This window comes from Monopterus albus, unplaced genomic scaffold (genome assembly GCF_001952655.1).
Source record: "Monopterus albus unplaced genomic scaffold, M_albus_1.0 scaffold30.1, whole genome shotgun sequence".
In the NCBI taxonomy this organism is placed as follows: Eukaryota; Metazoa; Chordata; class Actinopteri; order Synbranchiformes; family Synbranchidae; genus Monopterus; species Monopterus albus.
Genome location: NW_018127910.1, coordinates 605162 through 630992, shown reverse-complemented (window position 1 = coordinate 630992; position 25831 = coordinate 605162). Strand labels below are relative to the sequence as shown.

At 40.0% G+C, this 25831-nt stretch overlaps 1 protein-coding gene across 3 annotated transcripts in view; it reads left to right on the top strand.

Moving 5' to 3' along the window:
* The window catches only part of LOC109958117 (obg-like ATPase 1), a 45112-nt gene extending 21868 nt beyond the window's left edge, over positions 1 to 23244 (top strand). The window contains exons 6-12 of one of the 3 annotated variants that reach the window (XM_020596497.1): positions 1411 to 1586; positions 5154 to 5234; positions 5585 to 5682; positions 15905 to 16045; positions 16591 to 16687; positions 20329 to 20451; positions 22583 to 23244. In XM_020596497.1, the coding sequence (XP_020452153.1) occupies positions 1411 to 1586; positions 5154 to 5234; positions 5585 to 5682; positions 15905 to 16045; positions 16591 to 16687; positions 20329 to 20451; positions 22583 to 22684 (818 nt within the window). In that variant the 3' untranslated portion in view covers positions 22685 to 23244. Of the gene's footprint in view, positions 1 to 1410; positions 1587 to 5153; positions 5235 to 5584; positions 5683 to 15904; positions 16046 to 16590; positions 16688 to 16988; positions 17493 to 20328; positions 20452 to 22582 lie in introns of those variants that run through there. The other 2 variants (XM_020596498.1, XM_020596499.1) reach the window with 2 other exon arrangements.
* The last annotated feature ends 2587 nt before the right edge of the window (positions 23245 to 25831 follow it).

The window sequence follows — 25831 nt, the reverse complement described above, 5'->3', positions numbered from 1 at the left end:
TTCACCTGACAGTCACTTCTCTGTTGAATGAGATGGCATTCCCATTATGTCACAGTGTGGAACTTGAGAGGTCACTGTTGTTGAATGACTGATGAAAATGTGTATTCCAAATCCAGCTGCTGTGCTTACCTACTGCAAATCAAACATGCAGATTTCTCCTGTGGTGGTAATTTACTCAAGTACTGTACAGTTAGGTACACATTTGAGGTATATGTACTTTATTGCCTGTGTCCATTTTGTGCCACTTGACTCCACACTTAACCTATTGTAACAGTTTATAAAATAGTTCAAGCTCGAGTCACTGGTCAGTCAACTACAGCCTGCTAGTTAGTGATAGACTATACAGTAAAATGGTATAACATTTACAGGGGTCATTTGTCTGAATTATAAATGCTTCTACTTTTGATACATTAAACACATCTTGCCAATTTTAAGGTTTGTACCTTTTGTGGACTGTGTTTATATTGCAGTATTGCTATTTTTGGATGACTGTGGCTCAGGAGGTAGGGTGGTTTGATTCCCATTCTCCCCAGTCCACATGTTGAACTGGCTTTGAGCAAGACACTGAACCTCAGATTGTCCCTGATGGTTTGTGTGAGTTGGTGCTGCAGATGGCTGCCTTGGTTCTGTATTGGAAGGAAATTCCCTGTTTGTGTAACATACTTGGTCAGTAAAACTGATTATCATTTTACTTAAGCAGTGCTTTTTAAAAAAAACTGTGCTCAAATTGTGTGGGCTGTAAATTAAAGAACACGTTGGAATAACATTCAGTCCACTGCGTTTGATGCTGGTAACTTTAAAGGCTGTCACTCTGATGTGAGAGAGGTACACCCGTGACACGCACTCTGCTGGACAATCAGAGTCCTGAGAGCTGCTGCTGGCTAATCACCAGCACAGCCACATCTAAGACACAAATGATTAAGACTGTCTTCTGTCATTAATGATTGTTGACTTTTTTATTTGTCATATTTTTACTTTAATAGCTAATCAGCGGGGTAGAAAATGCATGACCAGACACTCTGTACTTCCTGCAGACTGACAGACAAGCCTGTTTTGTTGCACTTAAAGCAAATTTCAGGGGAGCTTACTTTGACACTATAAGCTGGTTCCTTACAGTTCAGACACAAAGAAAGATTAAGTGTACTCCTGAATATTTTGTCGTATTTGTTATGACTTTCCTGTGACTCCCACTGTGCTCTTTCATTTTTTTTTCATGTTCTCTGTAAAAGCTAATGATTTTTAGGACAAAAATTAATCACTGTTTCAAATTTGATCTCAAGAAGTCAATGCCATTGATTCTGCACCTCTGATTCTGTTGCTTGTACCACATCTGTTCATGTAAAGCAGAAAAAAAATAATTCTATAGTGATGCCCGGTGTGTGTGTGTGTGTTTGTGTACTGTCGCTGCAGGTGCTTTTGAGGATGAGGATATCATCCATGTTGAGGGGACAGTGGACCCAGTGAGAGATATGGAAATCATCCATGAGGAGCTGAGGCTGAAAGATGAGGAGATGATCGGCCCTATTATTGACAAGCTGGAGAAGACGGCCATTAGAGGCGGTGACAAGAAACTCAAACCTGAATATGTGAGTCAATGTCCCAGCAGGCCCTTTGCTCCCCCTCACAGCAAGACACAAATAATAACCCTCCCACACACATGGCCAAGGAGAAAAAAAGTATGTTTTTTTTTAATCTCCCTCCAATAGGTCTCACCCCTCCCCCTGCCCCATTTTTTCCCTTTCTAAGATTGAAAGTGATCAACGGTCAGGGGGTTTCTGCTGTAGAAATCATTAATAGAGAGTTACTTATTCAGCTGCCGACCCTGGGTCACAGTGCTGGGCTAATGAAAGTGTTTCCACACAGCTCTTTTCATCTAAGTAATACTCAAATCATGGAACAGCTCTTGCTCATGCTTATACACCTACAGCAGCTCAGAAAATTGTGCAAGGCCATACAGTGGGTGACACATATGCCTATACCTCGCTATGAATACCATAAATGTTTAGAATATTCTTTGACAGAGGATTCTCGGTTACATACAATGAGGTGCAGGGCAAAATGCAGGCTGAGATAGGAAAAAACCTCCACATCCTGGATGTCAGATCAAAATATATGTGAATGCACACACATTTAGACTGTCATATTGTTAAGGTAATGAGGCTTAGCAGCCAACTTTAGTGATGATTTGGCTGTAAATGTCTCATGTTGCCCTTCCATCACTGGAGCAGAATAGGATGGGCCAACACACGAGGGGATCTGGCCTTTCACTTGCCCAATTTCAGGCCCCGACAAACCGAGGCTCTGACCACTCATTACGCTAACGAGAGGGGCTATTTCACCTGCTGCAAAGACCCTGTGTTTGGTTGGTTCCCCTCAGACTAACCCCCCACCCCAATAATCGCTAACAATTTTAGGCAATGAATAAAAATGATCTACATTACTTGTCAAAGGTTGTGCACGCGTCAGCAAGTGAGAATCTATAGAAGACCTCTTTAGATAGCGAAGAATGGTGCTTATCAAAGGCTGCACCAAGCTTTTAGATGGGGGGGATTATGTGATTGTCTTCACAGGCTGAGCCTGGCATTAAACATGCTCAGCTGTGTGCAGATACATATACACATGTTTATGTCAGTGTCTATATGCACAGCATGTGCATCAACCCTATCTCTAAAAATGAACAGTTTATAAGAAACAATAGTGCTTGTATTTGCTTTGCCAGAGGATGAGATGAAATAAAAAGGGAATGATGTTCAACAATTTATATGGCAATTACTTAATTTTTTACTGAATAATTTGAAATAAGATTTAATTTCCAGTGTTAGCATCACAAGTGTCACAAATTTGAGCAAAAAATGTTTTTATGCTGCTTCTAGGAGTTGTTTTAAAAATTATATTAATGGAAATACAATGAGATACAACTTATTTTATCATTTAGATGTCTGGTTATGATCACATCTGTAAATTTATCATGATTCACGATGGTGTACCGCTCAGTCTTTTACATTCAGCTTTCCTAAAAATCCAAAATTAGATCTAAGCACATGTTGTCTTATATTGTGAAAACCAAATAAGACTAACACCAACACGTGACTGCCTACATAAAAAAATGTATTTAAAAAATGTGAAATTTTCTAACCATAATGACAAAACCACTCAAATTACTGAGCTGCCAAAATATGCTTAAGAAAAATGCAGCACAATTAAATTAAGGACCCTGAGATAATATACATGTACATGTTTGCTTTTGTTTATCAAATACTATACTGTGCATTGTTATGCAAGATATAGAAATTATATGTATTACTGTGAAAGAAAACTGTTGTATGACTATATAATTATACATGAATTTCAAAAAGAATAATGTTAAATATTTGTGGTTTTTGCCACAAATTATTACACAGACTATCCTTGTTATTATTATTATTATTATTATCCTGATTAAATGAAGCAGGATGTGTTGTGAGGGCACCATGATTCTTTTTTGATGTACTTCCTACTGAAACAGAGTGGGGCAAAACACGTGGGTTGACGGACATTGTAAACTAAAAGGGACATATGTGAGGAAGAGGAATGCAGTTTTATCTGATAGGTAGGGGGCAAAGTTAATGAAAAAGAATGTCATATTGGTTTGAGTTTTCATTCACTTATAGCTGCAGCATGAGCTCATGGCTGAAGATATGGCATTTAAGAAAAGTGGATATTTTAAGGGGGAAATAAGCAAATCAGAAATTTTGAACTTGTAAAATAGTATATGGTTAAAGTTTCCAATTAGGATGAAAAAAATCATTTATTATTTCATTTTAAGTATAAGCAAAATTCATGTACGCCAGCAGAACAGGGCTCATATGTATGCATTGTTATAGAGATTTAAATCTATTTTCTGCTGCTGTGTTTACAAGAACAATGTTTCATTGCTTTTGTCCATGTGAATCCTCAGAATCCCCATCCTTACAAAACAATAATAAGAAGCCGGCCCACCAGCGGCGCTTCATGGTGGCAGGCGTATGTGTTTGACCCCTGTGGGACCTATATGCCTTTTATTAACACCTGCCTGTTAGAGGAGCGCTGCACGGCGGCCGCGAGCTGATGAGGGAAACCTGGAGCGGGTTCAGTATGTGTCACTGGCCGTTTGCTGTTTCCATTTCACAGATGATTAATCTCTCTGTGAAGACTTGGGCCGGCGCGGGCGGAGTGTATGCAGCTCTTCCTGCGCTCTCTCCCGCTGGCTGCACTCTGGCTGCCTGACTAAAAGGCCTTTAGAATTCCTGTGGAGAGAGATGTGCAGAGAGTGAATGCAGCTGGCTGGGGGTCAGTGTGTGGAGCTTTTTCTGCCATTGTGTAATTGAGGCTCTGGCAGGATTTTTTCCTCAGTTCTTTCAAAAGGGAGTATGATTGTGAAGTGCTGCAAGGATTTGGGGAGGGAAAAGGAGGTAGGGGGAGTGTTGCAGGGGGTGGGGGAGTTTTTATATGAAGGGGGAGGTCAAGTTGACAGGAACAAAAAGAATGTGTTCCGCTAATTTCTGTGGGGCTGGATCAACAATAATAGGCTCAATTTCTTTATTACAAATTTTATAACTACCTCCCTCCCATTTTCCCACCCTTTTCCGCTTCCAGATCCTGTCAAGACCCAGTCTTGCCTATGGTCTCAACCCACAAGTACCTCAGTAATGAATGTGGCATACATAGATGAAAATGCTCAATATTTTCTCCAGAAGAAACAGTGAATAATTTGTTCTGTACCTCAGAAGTGCTCATTCAGTATGACTACATACTGCAAAGTGCCTGAGGAAGGACCAATAATTTACACCTATCTAACCAACTTCCAATTAGTGCCCTGCTCTTTGCAATTTTGTATCCTCTCTCTATCCTATTCATTAAACAGTCCCGATGGAATGTTGATGTATAAAACTGTGAATCTTAGCGACACACCCCAGAAGGCATTTTATCATGATTTGAAGGAGGGAAAGGGGTCTTGTGCATGCCATCCTTGTCAAACCCAGGCCACTCCTGTTTGAATGCAAGCGCAGCCATTGTTCATTTTGGCATCAGGATGCCATGCATTTAGGAAATAATTACCCCATACCCTGCTGGTTTTATATTCTTTTTCATCTCCTTTAATGGCTTCTTGTTCATTCTCTTTTAACCCCAAACAGGACGTTATGTGCAAAATCAAGAGCTGGGTAGTCGATGAAAAGAAACATGTCCGCTACTATCATGACTGGAACGACAAGGAGGTAAGCCTTTGATGACACAGGCAAACATATTAATGTGATTTATCTTGGTAACCTTTTTTCTTCTGACCTAAAAAGACAGCTGCCTCTTCCTCCTCAGTTGTGTTTTTGAACAAATCACAAGTTAATATTATTTGCGGTCTTTTGTTGGTTGTATTTTGACATTACTTTTGTACAAGTTGATGACATCTGGCCATGCTGATCTTGATTCAGAGGCTTTATAGTCGCTCCCCACCGTGCCTGTACACCAGACTCTAATTTGATTTGGCTTCACTTATCTGTTTGTGCTCTCCTCAAAAGCTACTTTGGAAAGTTCGGATTTTCAGAACTTGCCTCGTCTGTCTTTGTTACAGATCGAAGTGTTGAACAAATACTTGTTTTTTACATCCAAACCAATGATTTACCTCATTAACCTCGCTGAGAAAGACTACATCAGGAAAAAGAACAAATGGTAAGTGCTTTGAAGAAGGGTGGGTGCCAACTCATTGTACCCATTAATCATCACTGAAAAGCTGTCCTTCTACTTATGCACAAGGTTACACTGATTTCTACATTTCAACTATACAACATATGTGCGCATAAGTCTGCGCATGTATGTGCTGCGGTATGGGATTTGGGTGTGTGAGTTAGCCATGCTGATCTACCGACAGCTCTGGAAAGGCCAGCCAGCCCCCAGACTCTGCACTTCATTTAGCACATATCAGCATATTGTCTCAATTTGTCTTATTTCCATATGTCAAAGAGGGTGAAGGCTTTAAATGACAGAAAAACAAACATGTGCATTCAAAATCAAACAAATAATTAATATCCTCTGGTGACAATAAACCATAAGGATGACACTCCTTAGTTTTGTATTATCTAAAATTGTTTTGTTCTAAATGTATGGTTTTCTCTTCATGTTGTTCCTTTACAAGCTTCACTTTACAATCGTGAAATTCCCACAGATCACAGTGATAACTGAGGCTGTGTCAAAAAATTACATATACATGCACATTAAACTTTTTTAAAGCTACTATACAGTGTTATACTTTTTACTTTGGAGGTACAACACTGTTCGAACTGCAGCCTAACTGAAGATGACCTGTATTGCACTAATATAAACCTCATCGCTGTGTTTCTAGCTTGTGATCCTCTGTCAACACTTTTTATAGTAATGTTGTCATCTGACCACAGTGAGAGCAGGTCTCAAAGGCTGGTGTTAGAGGCCCATTATATCTGAAAGGGCTACTTTTCCACACTACAGCCCTTTTGCCAATAACACCAACTTGTGGATTGTTATCGCACTTTTCCAATTGCCCTCCAGGTTTGTGGTGTCTTACAAAATTTGTTTTAGCACTTTGCTCGGCAGCATCGCACTACAAGGGAAGTTGTTTACCTATGACTGTTTGTTAAAATGTTCCTGACACATAACTCTGACTGTCAGACAGGGGGGAGGGGGGGAGATAGCTCATAAATCAAATGATTCATGTTATGTGGAACATCTGTCATCAGTAAGAAGAGAGGGTTTTTTTTTCCTGTTGCCTGTGTGTTTTCTTTTAACTATGTGAAATGCAATAAATCTTAGAGCGTTTTAAACAGGCAAACAGTAGTGCTCAGGTGTCCTCAGGGCTCCACGCTGAACAATACTGACATCAAAGTGTTGATGTTTGACAAGTGATGAGTCACTTCCCTTGTCCAGAGAGGAGCTCACACCTGTATGGAGATGATTACAGGTAGATCTAGCTGGCCCTAATTGTACAATAAATGCTGCTCTCAGCCATAATGGCAGCTAGTCTGCAGCAGAGACGCCAGACTGCCATTTGGCTGTCGCCATGCTCCCGTGTTTTTCCACCAGCGCAGTTGAGATGATGATACGGTTAAGGACTATTCAAAGCAAACAGCAAGACAAATTGCAATCTCAGCTTTAATGTGTGGAGGAAAAGAAGGTGAATCCAGGAATGAGGCAAATAAGCCAATTTTATCAGTGTCACTCAGGACACCCTTTCAGGCTGTTTCTCAGGTTCAGTACCTGCTTTTTTTGTTTGTTTTTTTCCCCAAGTGCTGTTTTATATTTGCTTTGTTTTGTTGAGTGCATGCTGCCACTCGGGCTGTAGGTTGGTGTGATTAATTTTAGCAACATTTGGTTTTAATACAAGTATTTTTTTTAATCATTATTAGCAGGTTAGCTTGTTATGAGAACATTATTAATACCTTTTCACACATGGGCAGTTACATACAATAGTGTTATGAGACGTTATGAGACTTTTTGAGCCTCCGAAACCAGTTCATAGTTTGAGTATGGGAACCACATACCAAGTTTCCATTGTTTAGACAAGAATACACAGTATTAGCTTTAGCAAGGCATCATTAATGGAGGGATCAGACAAGGAGCACGGCCTCCTTTCATCCCCAGGTTCTCTGCTGGAGACAGTACATCATTTACTGTTGAGAGGAGCACATGGCTCCGATCATATACAGTGCATGTGTATGAGAATGCGTACATGTGCATGTTTGAAGTCTGTTTCAGAGGCGACTCCGTGCTCATTTGGATGCTGTTGTAATTGCGGTGTGTAGATCAAAGGCACGCTGGCCGAGTGATGTTCCAGAGAAGACTTTACCACACAGCCCTCTCCTCTGTGCAGAGGGGGCCGCCTGCTGCTCGCCGCTCCCCTCTCCCCTCTAGCCATGCACTGCCCCCTGCACATCCCCGCTCGTAAAAAATGATTAAGGCCGCATTTGTCATGTGTTTATGACTGAGAGGCATTGCGTGATAGGGAATGGCATCTACAAGAGTCTATCAAGAGGCTTTCTCCTCTTTCCTCGGCGTCAGTGAGCTGCCTGCGAGACTTTTTCTCTGCGCCATGTAGTTTGTGTGTTAGAGAGGGTCATTAGAGTGCTGCTGATGATGTGGTGGCTGCAGCCTGCCCAGTGTTAGCATGTCTTCACTTGTCAGTTAAGATAGTGTTTATTTGACAAGCTCTGGACCTCATCATCTTTATCGGTCTTTATTTCTTTTAATAGTTTTGATATCAGATATTCATTTAATTTTCCTCGGAAAGCTAAGAGCAGTCACATATTTTGGTGGTAAAAGACACAGCTGAGAATGCTCCACATATGCTGGGATGTTTTTCTTTCTTGTCATTTCTTTTTTTCAGTTTTTTTTTTCATTTCTTCTTTTGAACAATGTGCATTAAAGTAAATTGGTGCCTCTTAAGTAGATGAGTTGACCTTTAAGGAAACCAGTAAGCGTGACCTGTCTGTGAGTGCCTCTGCGGTGTGGGTTCTCCTGGTGAGTGTAAGAACTGCAGGGTACCATTGCTTGAAGCTTTTATTAACTCTGTGTGTGTGTGTGTGTGTGTGTGTGTGTGTGTGTGTGTGTGTGTGTGTAGGTGGGGGTAGGGTTGTTTGTCTGTCTGTCTGTCTGTCCGCATGCAAGCGCGTTTGTGTCTAGAATGACTATCGATATAGACTTTCCTTGAGTCTTGTTAGTACACTCATTTAAACTTACTAAATAGTTTCCCTCTTTGAATGTTATGTCTCAATGTGTGATGCATTAGGTACCTCTGGCTTGATATTCTTTATGCTTTACGCCAAGAAACCGCAACTGTAATAGTTACATATAACAGCTATTCTTTCAGCTGTCCTTTTTTAAATCTTTTTTTTTCTGCCATGAAGACATAAATTGATCTTTCATACTTTTATTTCCCTCACAATTTTCTGGTATGGTGTAATTCAGAAAAGCTTATGTCATGCTTTTAAATATCATCAGCCTTTTCTCCTCAACAGTAATGTTAAAAAGACAATGCAATTTATATAGCACATACACAAAGGCAATTCAAAGTGCTTAACACAATGCACATAAATAGGTAAATTGTTAAAATGCATACATAGATAAAGCAGAATGCAAAGTAAGCAACAATTACATGACAGAACAAAGTAGCAACATGCAGGTGTAGATGCCTAGTACTTTTAGTACAGCTGTGGCAGACTGGGGATTCTCACTGTTCTCACTGTTCTTTGTACCACTTCACTTCAGTCTTCTCAAGTCTAACCGCCGTGTAACTGACACCAGAGGTGGGGAATACTTATTTGTTTTCCCAAGAAAGGCTGTTTCTGGACAACAAGTGGTACGTCTCAGCACTTCAGGAGAACAAACTTTGTTTGACAAGTCCCAGTTTCATTTCAACAAACAGCCTTATAGAGGAGTTGCTGAGGCAAGGTCCATTTATTACATGGATGGAAATATTCTTATTGTTGTTGTTTTTTTTAATTGTCAACAAATCCACAAAAAGACCAGAGCTAACAATAATTTGATGCAAGTGACCAGGACAGTCTTGTTAAAGAGATTTTTAATCCCAGTGAGGCTTTTCTGTTAAAATAAAGGTTAAATAAAAAAAATCTGAATCAGCTTTATTGACCAAATATGTTTTATACACACAAGGAATTTGACTTAAATATATAGAATAAAAATGTGTGCATCCAAAAAAGCAAAAAAGTGCAATCAAATAGGAAAGAATAGGGAAAAAGGAGACAATAAAAATTACTAAGAGCTAATAATAATATAATAAGGGCCAATATTAATAAGTGTTAATAATGAGTGTTGTCTGTGTAGCTTGTTCCTCTGTGCCATAAAGCTCTGGGGTTGTCGAAAAGCTAATGCAACACGTCAGTGAGTCACAGACGTTCCTCTCTTTCAATGAACATATGCACCGTAGTCAATCCCACATACAGTACACTGCCCTGTTTACTTTATATATTTATGTCTTCAGTAGGAACAGGTGGGATTGGAGGTGAACGTCACTAATGGGGGAAGTCAGGAAGTGCTGAGGAATAGGAATTCTTTTAACAACAAGAAAAATATTGGAAAACATCAGCCTTATCCTGAAACTCTAGTGAGGTTTGACTGTAGTGACTAATGCAGTGACAATATGAGTGGCATCTTTGGTGCAAACCCAACGTCAGTTAAAGAAAGAGAGATGCAGGAAATGTCTTTGCTGAGTTCATTACCCTGGTTGGCCTGTAGGAGGAGCTTTGACAACTGAAGTAAAGGAAGCCCCTGCAGGAGTTTTGGCATGTTAGCTGTGGACCCTCTGTCTTGTGAGCTTATACCTGTTTTCCCCAAGCCTTTTTCCTACAGCTCTTATAGAGAAAAGATCCCTCATCTGCAAAGTTTTAGTGTTGACTTGTATGTTTTGGTTTTGAAGAATCCCAGTAATAAATTGAGTGTCCATTTTCTCTTTCTGACCATTTTGACAAACAGCCAGCCATTTATGAGTACCCGTCAAGATTTAGGTACAAAAGAAATGAGATGGGGTGGGGGCTATTATGATTCACTGAAAGCCACTTCATGAAAGCAGTCGCTACAGCCCACTTCAGCTCCTCCAAACCATAATTCCCATAAACACTACTGGAACTTTACTGAGTGCAAAAACCACTGGCTCCATCTGAGTTTTTAGAGAGTTGGAGTTCACTTTTCAGAACCATGTTGAAGATATACAATCAATTGCTCTTTTATTATATTTTTTTGTACAGTTGTCCACTTTATTCTCGAGCAGTGTGGGATACTGAGAAACACTTTCCCATGGTAAGATGTGAACCTTACTGCCCACAGTCAGTCCTAATGGATGCCTTTAGCGAGCTTTCAGTGGGAGAAAACAACAGGAGAGGGTGTGTAGTAAAACTGAAACAGATGGCGCTAATAAAGTCCTGTCGGTCCAGTTAGTCTGGTTATTGACTGTCCTGAGTCCAGGTAATGAAAGGACATTGCTGACATGTCACATGTCACCCCATTGTCTTTGTTGTGACAGACAGACCCTAAACTTGAGATTAAAAGAGACTTCTTCTGCTCTTGTTTGTTCTTTAATGACCTTGCAAGAAATCAGTTTGCTCTCCAAAATCCAATACAGATTGTCATGTCTTCCTCATTTATCAGGCCTAAGCCCAAGGACGCTAATGCTGAGTGAGTCTCTTGCAGTTTGTAATGTTTGTAGACACCTCTGTAGCAGCACAGCATGCTACCTTTCTTCTGGGGGTGTCCTGGGAATCATTCCACTGTAAAGCTGGTGGTTGGGCATTACAGACATAAAATGAAATGTCTATGAGCTTTCAGTCTGTCTAATGATACATTTTGATAGCTTTGTCTTCCTTGAGATGTCCTTTTTATTATTTTTGTGATACAGTTAAGACCAAACACATGTCACAGTCAGTAGCCCGTGGCCTCGGCAGCTCTAATGAGACATAAATGAATTTAGTGTTGCCACATACATCTCCTGAACGGTTATTATCAGGATTATTGTTGAACTGTTGTGAATGGGGGAGATCTTTTTTTTTTAAAAAAAAGCTGCATTGGACTAGAAGGGGACATGATTGGCTGATGTTACATATGTCCTTGATTACCTTCCTTCTGCTTTTATTTTAATAAGTGGCATTCTTTGTACTCCCTGGGACAGCTAGACAGTCTGACACACGATGAGAATAAATATTGCATGTGGTAGACATTAAGCTGTCATCCTGGAAAAAAAAGAAGAGATGGAGAAATCCGTGTGCTGTTCTTCTGCACTACACTTTGCCTGCTCTTGTCACAATTGTCACATCTTGATGACTCCCCCACCCCCACCCCACCCCAGCCCCCTTATTTTGTCTCTCTCAGTCAACTGCCCTGAATGACAGCATGGATACCCCATATAGAGAATTATTTTGGGTGCTGTAAAATGTACTCCTTTGGTTACCGTTTGTATTTTTTATTTCTGTCCCACCCCCCCAAAAATAAACAAGGCCATAGCTTTGAAAATGTGTTCTGAACAACCATGATAAAGGCAAAACCAGGAATGATGGCTAGTTAGGGTTTTATCTATCATGTGCGAACATTTAAAGTCACAAGATTTGTCGTAAAAATTTTAATGGGCGTAGTTATCAAAGAAGATAAAGTTGCTCAGAAAAGCTTGTTACCAGCACGCCCTCAAGGTTTGTTTCAGTTATGCTGTGAGATGATGCTCTTAATTAAAGCTGCTTCCATTGTGCCCCACCATCTCATGATTACGCTGAACGCTGAAAAACGTTGACAATATTGACGACAGTGTGCGTTTGTATCAGATCGTCCTTCATCTCAGAGACTGAAGTGTATTGCCTTTCCATCCAGCCATGGCCACAGGGAGCAGACAGCTTCTGCACTCTTGTCGCTCAGGAGCTCACCACTGGGAGGATGAAAAGCTTCCTACAGGGCCCCCGACTTCCCAGCCTCAAAAGCTGCCATGAGCTCATTTCTATCTCCCTTCACAGAGGAAGGAAAGAGGAGGGGGTTAGTGTTCGCCATGTGCTGCAACCTGGTGGGACCAGCAAAACAGAGGTGACCCTGGGTTTATTACTCGATGAGTCTGAGCCCGGCATGTGAACCAGTAGCTGCTGAGATATGTGAAAAGGCTCAGTAACACACCTAGGTTCAGGTGCTGGGCTCTCCACCTGTGGGTGTGTCAGAGGATGTAGGTACTGGATTACTCATTGGGTCTGTCAGCATTCAACTGCATGTGAAAGGAGCACTAAAACTGGAGGTGATGCCCCCCTTTTACAGGCTTAACTGGCTAAGCACTCATAATAAAGCTAACCTGTATGAATATATGTCAGACATACGCCCAGGTCATTGTCTCAGGTAGTAGGTACTTTAGAAACCTCCGTTGTTCACCCTCCTGAGCCATTTAAGCAGATCAAAGCTCTGACAAAGCCCAGGGAAGCCCCAGACATGCGGAAACACAGGAATTATGTCCCCTTTAGGACTCCTACACAAAAAGACAAATAGACTAGCCCCCAAGGGTGGCCCCCTGTGGGACATCTCCATTCAGAGCCAGTGTGTTGTGGAAGCTTCAATTGTTTTGTTTCTTATTTTGTCATTTCACAATATATTGTGTTTTAGATGTGTTGTAAATACAACAGGCATTGAATATAAAGATTAGAATGAATTTATGTTTTCCCTGATGCAAGATAAACAGATATACTGAGTTTTGCACTGTTGTTTTCATACTTTATTCCTTAACATAAGCTAAAATAAATAATGCATGTTTTAGATTTGTAAAAGTTTGATGAAAGCACATATAAGAAAACTATTTTTCTTTCCTTGAATTGAGAGCAGCAGGAAAAGCACAAACATGGCTTGTTCCTTTGCCTTGTTTGAGCCCTCAAGCTGGTGAATGATTAGCAGAAATAATGTCCCTGTCACCCTTAATCACATTAAAATGTGGTTAACATTTAATTTTTCCCACTTGATATGCAAAAATTTCCACTTGATTTGCAGCAAAGGCCATTGGAATTCCATTATAAAAAGAATAAAAATTTCAGGCATCATTTGTTCAAAGAGGGATATCAAGATCAGAAAGTGCTGAATCTTTCTATTAACTGAGCACTGAGAGATGGCACTCAGTGCTGGGACATAATGGGAGACTAACAAGACATGGACACGCACGCACATGCGTGCTTGCACATATACACATTTGTACTGGATTTCTCTTCGTTTAGACATGCAAAACCTTTTTAAAGAGGATCTATTAGAACAAATATTTTATTTGTGGATGGTAAGCAAATGGGAAACAAAGCAACTAGACCCCTGCTTTAAAACATGAGTCAAGCCTGTTTCTTGTATCATAGAATGAGAGGAAATCCTGACAATGATATAGAGCAGACTTAACTGTAAACAGGCCTTAATGCATATAAAACAACTCTTTAATTTTTTTTCTGAGATACAGATGTGCATTCATAAATTAGAGTTTCATAAACAAATGAGAGACAAGAACAGGATAAATGTTTTACATAAACATTTTCCCCAATTTACCATTCATATAAAATTTCCTAAGAACAAATGGGAAGGACATAAATACAAATTGCAACGTGGCAGCAGTGAAGTTGACAGAATTGGTTTTGGGAGTCCTGTTGATGGCCCATCAAAGCTTTTAATTGACAGTGCTTTGTTTCCGGAGTTGAGGGAAGGGGGTGTTTCATGATCCTGTGGCAAGGTGTTTGTCTGGTCCTGTGTCACTCAGTGCAAGGACCCAGAGACTCCCGTGCTCATTTGCAGCTCACATTCTCCGTCTCAGCTTCACATTATTAAAATCATCCCTCAGCTTTCTACCAAGAGCCTCTTTGTTACTTGGCTGGCTTGGCTCAGCTCTGTCAAGTCTTCACCAATTACAGTCTCAGGTACAATGGTCTATTCAAAGGATCACAGCCCTTGACTGGTGTGGAGAGAGTGATTTGCGAATCATTATTCAGCCGCCTGTAGAGAACGCAATACCTGAGGAATGCAAATAACGTGCCACCAAATAGACAGCTGTGCTGCTAAAAGTGACATCTCTTTTTTTTTCAGGTTTTTGGCTTTGACAAAATGTTTTTTTTTATGTTTCTGTCCTTTGTTGGTGAGATATTTGGCAGCCACCTTGTTGCAGTGGCAGTCAAACATCAACTCGGCAAACACAGTGTGAACAGAAAGGAAAATATTAGGTTACGGCTCTTAATAGATGTGCATCTGAACAGGCAGACAAAAATGAATTATGAGGCATTGCAAATTTACCCTGTAGTGTTATTGTAGTTTGTTGGGGAAAAACATCCCATCAAAGCAAAACTGTGCACTCTCTGTGCCCGTTACCCTGTCATATATTGTATATTGATCATCATTAAGTAGGAGCAGTGCTATGGTGCTAAAGTGGTGACATTGTTATTGGAATAGATGTGGTATTCAGGTGGTCAGGTTCCTCCCAGTCTTTGATTCTTATGGGCTTTAAACAGGAAACTAGGATTACAGATAATGACAGGGACCCCTTAGAATCAATCCAGCCTAGGAGCTCTGTCAGGCTCGCCGTGTGAAAATGGATTTGTGTGGTGCTGTTCTTTGTGACCTGTCCAATCCCAGCCTGAGAGCTTGTAGGGCTAATCTCATAATTGCCCTAACCCCCTTGCATTGTTCTGACTGAGAGTTACCATTAAGTGTGAGGATACCTTTGTCCTGCAATGTCAGGTGTCCTGCTGGAGTACAAGACAAAAAGAAAGAAAACTCAGGCAGTGAAGAGAAAGATAAATTTTAGACATTATAAAGTAAGGAATCACTTAGTGGTTAGGTGTTGTACCCCATCCTGGCTTTACATTAAATGTTCCATTAGACACTCAGCAGGTGAGCGACACTGTTTTTTATAGTACATTTTTATGTGTTAAGAGGTGTGGTGGGAGGTAACTGAGTACATTTACTCAAGTACAGTATTTACAGTAAGTACAGTTCTGAGGTACAGGTATTTTACTTGAGTGTTTTCATTTTATGTTACTTTATACTTGTACTCCACAACTATTATTTGACTGTTTTTATTGACAGGTATCCTGTTATTCTGACAGGTGGTCTGTAATCAAGTCTTTAAAGTCTTACTTATTATCTGCTGATGCAGTAAGAATATCCTGTCTTGTTTTTAATGCAAGTGAACCTGTAGTGTTGCATGTTTCTTTTATAGCTCCATCCGAGTCATCCTCTTTCACTTAAGCACGCATCAGATCAAATGTTTAGCCTGAAAGTTTTATGACATAAATGCTACTTTCTGAGTGCAGTTTCCTGCAAACACACATAAGTTCAGCCGCTCTCATGAGTATGCATGCACCGACAGACAACAAATGCTTCACTTTAATCAAGTCCTCCAACTTGTGTGGTGGCTGCTGTTTGTTTTTGCCAGGTTAGCAAAAATCAAAGAGTGGGTGGACAGTCACGACCCCGGAGCCTTGGTTATCCCCTTCAGCGGCGGCCTGGAGAACCAGCTTCAGGACAAGAGTGAAGAAGAGAGGCAGAAGTACTGCACAGAGCACAAGACACAGAGGTTAATTAGCATTCAGTCTCCCCACACTTTATTATCAGCTATGTCCTCCATGCACTCCTTTAATTGCATGTGCTGATAGAATAATAAATGGCAGAGTAATTACCATTATAAAGCAAAGGATCCCTCTTCTTACTGAACAACTCAGTCAAAGGGTTTTCCTCTAAATTAAGTTTTTAACTGTCATCTGTCATCTGTAGGTATAATTATAACTTGGGCATTTTGGCTTTATTGTTCTCATGTGAAAACCTCTAAGGAGAGAAAAATTGTGACAGCAGATTTTTTTCCCCGTCCGTGCAGAACGAGCATCGGGTTGAATTCTTAAAAATGCTAAATGAGTCCACAAGCTTTCTAATTAATCAAAGAAACCTTTGGAGAGTTGAATGGCTTATGTGAAATGAAGTGACCCATCTTATTCACTTAATGAGTTTATATTGGAATGAATGGGGCCTTGCCACTGAAGTGAACTTTGTCTAGGCGTCAGTGGCAATAAAGAATACCTAAACAGTTCAGATCTCTGGATTCAAGCTGCAAATTTTCTTCACCAGCGCCCTGAGCAAGATCATCAAAGCAGGCTACGCAGCCCTGCAGCTGGAGTACTTCTTCACGGCTGGACCAGATGAGGTCCGTGCTTGGACCATTCGGGTAAGAGCCAGCTGCCCGCTGAGCACATGCACGAGAGTGTGAGGGTGTGTACCGCATGTACATGCACACAGACACATAAACGAATGCACACCGTGTCCCTCGTTTCACCCTGCTGTCACCCTCACTGATATCACACACTTTCAACTTTGTCATGGTTGTGCTTTAGCTAGTCATTACAGGCCAAGGATAACTTCAATTACTGGTAAGCTGCTGAACAGTGAAAGTGGGGGCTACACTGATTGCGGAGGGCAACAATTGATTTTGCCCATTACGTCCATGAGAATGTTTCCATCCTGTGCAGATCTGCCTGCCCTCCTCCTGCCGTTGGAGATAAGGAGCCTGTGCATTGTGCCTGCCTAATCTGTGTGACGGAGGTTGTCTGTGCCAAAATTGATGTCGCTTTTCATTCGGCTGTTTGTGGGCCTTCCTGGGGGCTCCTCCTCCCTGTGTGTCTCAGTTTACTGAGCCTGGACCGCTGAGAGCTTTGTGCAACAGGATCACAGGATTTACATCAATACAGATGTTGGTTTTGCATGCTGTTATTGTGTCATTTTTTTTCTGAACAAACAGTAGTATTGAGTGCAAATATAATAAGGTATTTGATCAGCCAGGAGTTACATATGATAAATCCATGTAGGTGATTTAATACAGCCAACTGCTGTAAACATTTGGGTTCTGTGCTGTTGTACGCAATCATATCAGTTCCTATTGAAAGGACATTTCATTGACAGGACACAAAAGTTTTTCTCAAGAAGTTAAAAAGCTTAATTTGTTTGTTTTTTGTTCTTTTCTGCAAAAGTTAGGAATGTTTAAAAATGAGCATCAGGTTATAAAAATATCTGCAGATGTATGAATATTAGTGTTTAAAGTGAAAAATGAGAATGAGCATTATAAACAGAATTACAGCTGATATTTCAAACTAAATGATAAGATATTTCAATTGATACTAAAAAGCAAATAATAGAAACGGTTTCACATCATCCACAGTCCACAAAACATTTTTAAACTGACAAAATTAGTAAACTACAAATATATTTATCTCACAAAATTTAGCACATCTACAAATGTTTCATAGTGCTGTCACCATGCTCTTTACATGGCACCTCTCATTTTTAGCATAGCCGTGGTAAATTGGTACCAGCTGAAATAAATGGCATTGGAAGCAAATGAGTATCCAGGCAGTGGTCTTGTGTCCAGCCAAAAACTGTTTGCATTTCACCACCAAAACAAACAGAATGATAATTTCATTCCATTTCACTCCATTTCAAAAAGAACCCCACCACTGAGGGGAACATGGGGGGACAGCAGTCGGTGGAATATGAACTTTGAGTTTGAATAGTAACTACATATCAGTGGATTTCTCGCAAAAACAAAGCACTGCTCAAATACGTTTCCCTCATAAATCCCACTGAGATGTGGCAAACTGTTTTTACAGCCTAACCAGTTGCCTCAGAGGAGAATATCAGTGTGGTTTTGGAAGATCCAAATGTGCCCTTTAATAAACCTTAATTGTCTCAGGTTTAATGTCCCAATATGTCATGATAATACTGGAAGTCAATCTTGTATTTCAGTCTTGTTTTGTAACACATACTGACTCATTACCCCATACTGTGTATTCTTTTTGAAGATTATTTCTGGGTGTTTTACTTTTGTAAAATGGTTAACAAAGAAGTAGGCAAGGCAAGTTTATTTATATAGCACATTTTCACACATAAAGGCAATTCAAAGTGCTTATCACAATGCACACAAATAGTTAAAACATTACAATGCAAATTAAAAGCAACAATTACACAACAGTACAAAATATAGCAACATGCAAGTGTAGATACCTAGTACTTTAGAATAGCTGTGGCAGGCTGTCTGGATAAAACATCAAGCCAAGAAAGAGAAAGAAAGAAGCAAATATGAAGACAGGTCTTTGACCGCCTGCCAACAGAGCACCCCGTGCTGATACTGTAAGCAAAGATTCACGTTTTGATCAAAAATGCTAATTTTATATCAGTGTAGCAAACTTCAGTAACTGTTCTAATCCTTTTGTGTCCTTGTCCTTTGTCACTGGCTAGAAAGCAAAGTTATACTTCTGCTTGTAACAAGAATACCAGACTTCTAAACACGGCTCAGCCACATCCAAATGATTCACTTCAGTGTTTTTATCATATTAACATTAACTGTATAGATATGGATGAGATGAAACACATCCAAAGAAGTTTAAACACAGACGTAGGTGAACATTTCTATTATTGCCTCAGACTGTGTACAAGCCAGAGGGGAAGATGAGCGCACTGCCTTTTTTTTTAACAAAGGACATATTACATTTTAGTGACATCACCGGCTTTAAGCGTGACGGATGTCCTCGCTATTTACGAAAAAGTCCTGAAACACTTCAAAGGCATTCTCAAAAACAAGCTTGTCCTCCTTGACATGACTGATTACAGCCAGCCTTGATTGTGTGAGGGGCATTTAGTCAGGTAAGCATCAGTGAGTAACTATATTAAGCCAATACATCTTGCATTGTAAAAACTACGCTCAGTAATGTCATGCTCCTAAGTCCTTTAACATGCTTTATTAGGCAGCCTCGAGGTGACCATTATCTATCAGCCTGCTCTGCACAGCTCTTAACTAGGACAATGTGGATCTCTTGTAATGCGTCATATGAAAAAAAATCCCACCCCTAATCTATTTTTCTTCAGATAGACAAACCTTGATGCTGATTAATGGTAGTTAAACTCACAAGCACTTCGTCAATGAAATTGCAAAGAGATGGTAATGTATTAGAGTCATTAAATACGCATCATTCTTTTGGCATGAAATATGTTGACCCCAACCTGATTATATACATAATTAAAACTGCTCAACAGTTCCTGAGCACAGAGAGCTGCAGAGCAGAGAGAGAGGCAGCAGGTCGACAGGCAGGAGTCATAATGATACACGGCAGCCACGTCACTTATTCGGCCCATTTGTCATTTCCACCCAGCATTATTTTAGTGCACATAAATTGCACAATTTATCAATCACCACTTGTGTCTTTGAGTGTTAAAAAGAATTCATGGAAGTATTTTTGAAACTATTACATTGTTACAGTATATTTTGCTTTGTAAATCTGAAATAACTTTAGGGACATATGTAAATGTATGTTTTGAGGACAAAACCATTAAAGCCTAAGCCAATTTAAAGATAAAGGTTTCACACACTCTGGCACTTCACCATTATTAAGTACTTGGATCTGAATTACTAAGTTCTGGAGTGCCACAATAGTTAAGGCCTGATGCAGTGAAGTTTATACCACCTTGGCTTCTCACTGCAACACCAGGTCTTCTTGCTGTCATGACCAGATAGCTGAGCAGCGACCCACAATGAGGCAAGATTGCTTGGACAGAAATCAATACCACCACGGAATGGGAATCAGAAGGCATTGATAGCAGTGCCGGGTCCTTATCGGTGTCCAGGCTGCCCGAGCAGGGGCACAGCCGAGTGGAAAGCTATCCAGAAATCAGGACTGATGCAAGAATACCCCCAACTGAAAACACCCCAGAGTGATGCTCACAACGCTATCACCCTATCAAACATCATGTCGCTTGCACGCAGTAATCCATCTTCTCCAAAACAATTCATTTGTCTTCTCTTTTCCTTCCTTGTGACAGAAAGGAACTAAGGCTCCACAGGCTGCAGGGAAGATCCACACAGACTTTGAGAAGGGCTTCATTATGGCCGAAGTAATGAAATTCCAGGATTTTAAAGAGGAAGGCAGTGAGAGCGCTGTCAAGGTGAGCAGTCATGGTGCCAGAGGAGATGAGGGGAAGTCTCCTGTGATCAGTGGATCTGACAGTCCCCACACAGCTCCTACTGCAAACTGCTCTTCACCTTTACTCAGGGGAAGAAATTACTGCACACACTCCAGCACCACTCCTGACAAGCCAGCTGATTCTGGCTCTAAACACTGCCATTCTGCTCCAGCTGTGCATATCTTTACCACAATGTGTCTTAACTGGCTGATGGTAGTTCTTGTTCATGGTTCAGCACTGTCGCTCAGAGGTAGCACTTCTTCACCACACCAGGCGTTTATCAGCTCTATAGAGTGCATCGTTAGCTTAGAGCTCTCTGTTGCCAAATCCCCAAGACACTGCAGGCATGTGACAGTGATATAAAGCAGCACGTTAAATAAAGTGTGAAATTCCTCAAATAAGGACTGTTTCATGGACGGGTTGCGCAGAAATGTGACTTGCATATCTTATTTTTTGATGGCCAGTGTTTGTTTTGACCTTTTAACTGGGCTGTGGGTTGTTCATGTGCGCACTCCTGTCAAATGTAATAACTGATTTCATGGTGAATTTGTGCAGACAATAACTGGGCGTCAGCTACAGCAGGTACTTTGCAAAATGCTTTGAAATTCTTTTCGTTCCTACTGCAAGTGTTGTTTTAGGTTTGCCATCAAATTAGTGTCATATCAACAAACTAATTTGGTAATTGAAGGTACAGTTAGTCAGTTAATCAACACTCTAGGATATCTATCACATCAAGATGCTCTTTTTTATTATTTAATTTCTGTATAAGCCATACTCTAAATTGAACTCTCGGTTAACTGAATTAAAGCAGAAGTGACTCTGCCCATGCTATGTGTGAGCAGCAGCTGTAAGCCACGCTGTTACAGTCCCACTATCACCACCATCAGCACAATATGCCGACTTACAGATTCAACTAATGTAATTATGGGGACACACAGGGACCTGCAGGGACCAGTGTTACCAGGAAGTGCTATGAAAGCATTTAAATCTCTTTACTATTCAGCCCTTTTTTAAAATAAGTATTTAATATTTAATGCAGCAACAGTGTATTGTCCACATCCTTCATAAGCTGCAAACAGAGTGTGAAATGTGTCGGTCTCTGGGGGGGTTTCACCATTGTTATCTGAGGTTGAGATCTGAGTGTCAGGTCCTTACTGCATGCTCTCTTACTAATCCCTTTTTGAGCCTCATAACAACATGGAGCGTTTCTGACTGTGGTATCAAGGCCTATGCTATTTAATGCCAGTTGTGGGAATAGGCGTCTGAATAGGGCCAGTGTACTGGGATATCACATTATTAGTAATCATATCTGCTTAAGCCAAGCTTGCTGCTCCAGATGGCTGCTTTCAAGTGCAAATGAACCAGTTAGTCGTGTCTGGTTTAATACATACTCAGGAATCACAACTAGCCATTGATCCCCCCCCTTCCCCCACCACCATCACCACCACCTCTCCCCGTCTCCCTCTCTATCCAGTGTTTCTGGTTGTATTGAGCTTGGATTAAATGGTCTCCTGAGCCTTTAAAGGGACATTGATTCTTCTAATTAATTGTCTGCTGTGCAGAACCAGAATGCATAAACCTGTCCGTATTAGCACTTCAAGTCAATTATTTTGAGTTTGCCGGGAAGGAGAACAAACACTTACTGTATACAAAAGAAATGTTAGAACTTATTTTATTTACTTGAGGAGTTTGATAGTGCTGTAATCAAAGACTTATTAACATTTTGTGCTTGTGCACATGAAACTGAAATGGGCAGATTATTCTCTCAGTGGGAATTCAGGCACCCCTTGAACAAAACATGGAAGCCTTAGTGTGTGTGTGTGTGTGGGTGGGTGTAGGTGTGTGTGTGTGAGAGAGAAATAAGAATGACATTGCATTTGGAGTAAAATTATAGAAGGTGATGAACTAGATGGATAGTAAACCTACAGTATTATTTTCTCTTTTTACTTACAATATAGTGTACATTGTTATTATTGGCTCTATTGTGACCATTAAGCTAATTAATGAACGTCTAACATATGTAACAGTCTATTATTTGTGCATCATACATTATTTTGTTTGTTATTTATTGTTAGCTGTTTTTTTCATTCAGATTTTTTATATTATTTTACAGGCAGCTGGGAAATACAGACAACAGGGAAGAAACTACGTTGTTGAGGATGGCGACATCATCTTTTTCAAATTTAATGCACCAAATGCACCAAAGAAAAAGTGACACAGAGTAGTCTATTTGTGTACATAACTGACTGTATTGTTACCTCTTTTGGCTAATAAACACTGCCACGTTCTCACTTTTTTGTTTCTCCTGTAGGATCAACCTCCCCCCTCCTCACGTGCTAAAAACACAGGTTCAGTAAACTCTGACAGCTTTGCTATTTAAGATCAGGATCGGCCCCCACTCCAAATTGTAGCAGCATTTGAAGGAGCATATTACTCTCCAGATACTTCATTAATCTCCATCATGGGTGCCAGCACTGACACAGCTGACAGCGGGGACAATGCCACCTGCTCCTCTCCCCCTTCTGCAGATAATGCATGTTTTACAGTAGCCCAGATGTCTACACTCAATAAAACATTTGACAAAACCAGTCTGTGTGTGTTTTGGGATGTCTGTATTGAGTGGGAAGCTGCATGGGGATGGTGATAGCGGTCCTGCCGACCACTGATTAGAGAATTAAAAGACACAGCTGACATTGACTGTAGCAGAGAGGGGACAATTATAATTAAATCTGTTAAGTGATGCTGATTTTAGAAGGGCACATGCAGGATGCAGGTGTTTTGGCCAAAAGATTTGGTTAGTTTAAATGAATATTTGCAAAGTGATTGAGTCAACCTTTAATTTACAATTTTTGTTTTATGATTGATGAATATGTGCATCCTCTGCTTTTCTGCTACTACAGTACTGAGCTACAATCCTCAAATACCATCTTTGTTATGTTTAGTTTCCTTACTCCCATCCCTGAACAATGAGGGCACATACACGCCTAGAAAAAGAAGAATAAGAAATATGAAATCAAACCATAGTTTCGCAAAAACATCCACATTTTATGATATTCTGATAGAGGCTGACACAATTCACAAGCACAACCAGAAAACGATTCCTGTTGTCTGAAGCAGTGTTTTTCTCACCCCTATACTTTCTGTGCAAGTGTTTGTGAAGCATTTATGCTGATGGAATTGTATAGCTGCGGCCGCAATGCTCCACAGTAAGATTGTATTCACTGTGGGAGTCCCAAACAAGAGCTGTGGATCAGCAGTGCTTTGCTGAATATCTTGTAACCATTAAGTGTGCGGAGAACAAAATGGCCTTTTGATAGGAACAAAAAGATTGAATAAAAATGGTCATTTTACAAAGATGGTATTGCATATCCGAGTTTTGGATAGGATGTTTTATGGAGCCGAGCTTGTGCTATAGCACTACAAAGCACAGCGTTTGTCATGGAAATAAGGTGGATTATAGTCTTTAAGGCTGGAGATCAGTGAAAAAATATAGGATACTGTTTATGGTGGTTAGCTGGAACAAAAGAAGGGCAGCAGTGTGCATCAGATAACATTAGTCTTACTTTGCTTGTTAACTTTAGCATTAAACACTGATTTTAATCACTTAACCCTATAAAACCATTTGTATCATATTTCATACGTGAAGTTTCTGAGCAAAAAAAAATCACCAAAAATGCCCCATGTATCAAATGTGATACAAAAGAAATAGAAATAATCTAAATAATATGGCACCTCTATTCCTATATGCCTGGACTGTCTGTCTATGCATATATGGCAAATAAAAATCGTGAATCTTGAATTACGAATCATGAATTATATTTTGGGTTTTATTAGAAGGTTTAATAAACATCTCAGTTCCAAAAAATTAGAATGTTCTGGCTATTTTTTGATATGTTGGGCTTTACAGGGTTAAAGATATTTCATGTAGCAGACCAAGGAAGTCATTGCTACCATTTACACCCATATACTGTCCTCCATGCAACAAGACACTGTTTTCAGCTGACTGTTGTCTAAGTGAAACCATGCAAATCCTCTGGAGAGCACTATGAGGGCTTCACTTTGAGCTGTTTTTGAATTCTTCTAGGGGTGGAAGTGGTGTTGGCCAACCAAAACCCCACATAGAAGATTATTTATCTGCTGTAGTTTTGAGGCTCATGGATTGATGAGCTGTTCCCAGTGGTCTGGGTAATGCGGTATTTTGTTTTTCATAAAGTAACAATAAATCTTTTCAGGGCCAGTAATAAGGCAGTCACACAGATGTTGTATAGGAACAACACACCATAACAAATTCTTTTATTCTGTGAGTGCACTGCGGCTGTTTCAGGGTTTGATACCAATAATTCTGCTGTAACAAGAGAGGTAAGAATGAATGGATTAAAAACTCAGTGGGAATCTTTTCTGTCCTGACATCATGGAACACATTTCAAAGTATTCATGCAAACATAGCCAGCTGTCAATAATGAAAATAAATACTTATAAAAGTTTTCATAAAAGCTTTCTGACTGATATAACCTATTTGACAAATTAAACGAGCCCAGAAATGTGACAGATTCTCTGTTGGTACAAATGTTCTGTCAACACCATCAATCAAGCAGTGCCACTCTGCTCTGAGGCAAACCGCAGCAGCATCAAACTGAGACGGGTACAGAGTGGAAAGCTCACTTTAAAACACTCACGGTCTACTGTTGTAAATCACATGCACACGAAAGACCTTGGAAGACTTTTAAAAAAGAATGTATGACTTATAACAAATAAACAAATAAATAATTGTGGCATTTTCACTATGCACAAGGGATTGTGTTGGGAAATTCAGTGGTTATTCTAAACATATTGTATCATATTATTACAGAGAGGAAATTATCTTTATTTTGGTTGAGAATAAATGTACTGCCATGCTGCAATTATTGCCATTGTGTGACTTCTGTGTCTGACACTTGTGCTATATACAGTACAGAGAACAGACATGAAATCAATATAAAAATAGGGCATTTCACTAAAATAAAACTTCATGTCTATGTATGAGGGTTTATGTAACAGTTTCCTCTCATTTGCGTTGAACATGACACAACTTTGCACATTGATTTATCACTCTCTCTGTCACACTGATAAAACACTGCCAGAATAAGTTTGAAAGAAAGAATTCCATACACAGCTCAGAGGAGTTTCTGAAAGTAGTGTTTAAATCATTATGTAAGGCTGACAAATATGGTCTCTTTTTGGCATCAGTTATTACCATTGTTGAGGAGTAACTAGTTACATATAAACTAGTTAATGAAGAAAAAAAGTATTACAGTTACAAATCAAAATGTTGATTATAAAGGGTTCCATCTGAACATATTCTTTTCAGTAAAAAGCTTAGAAC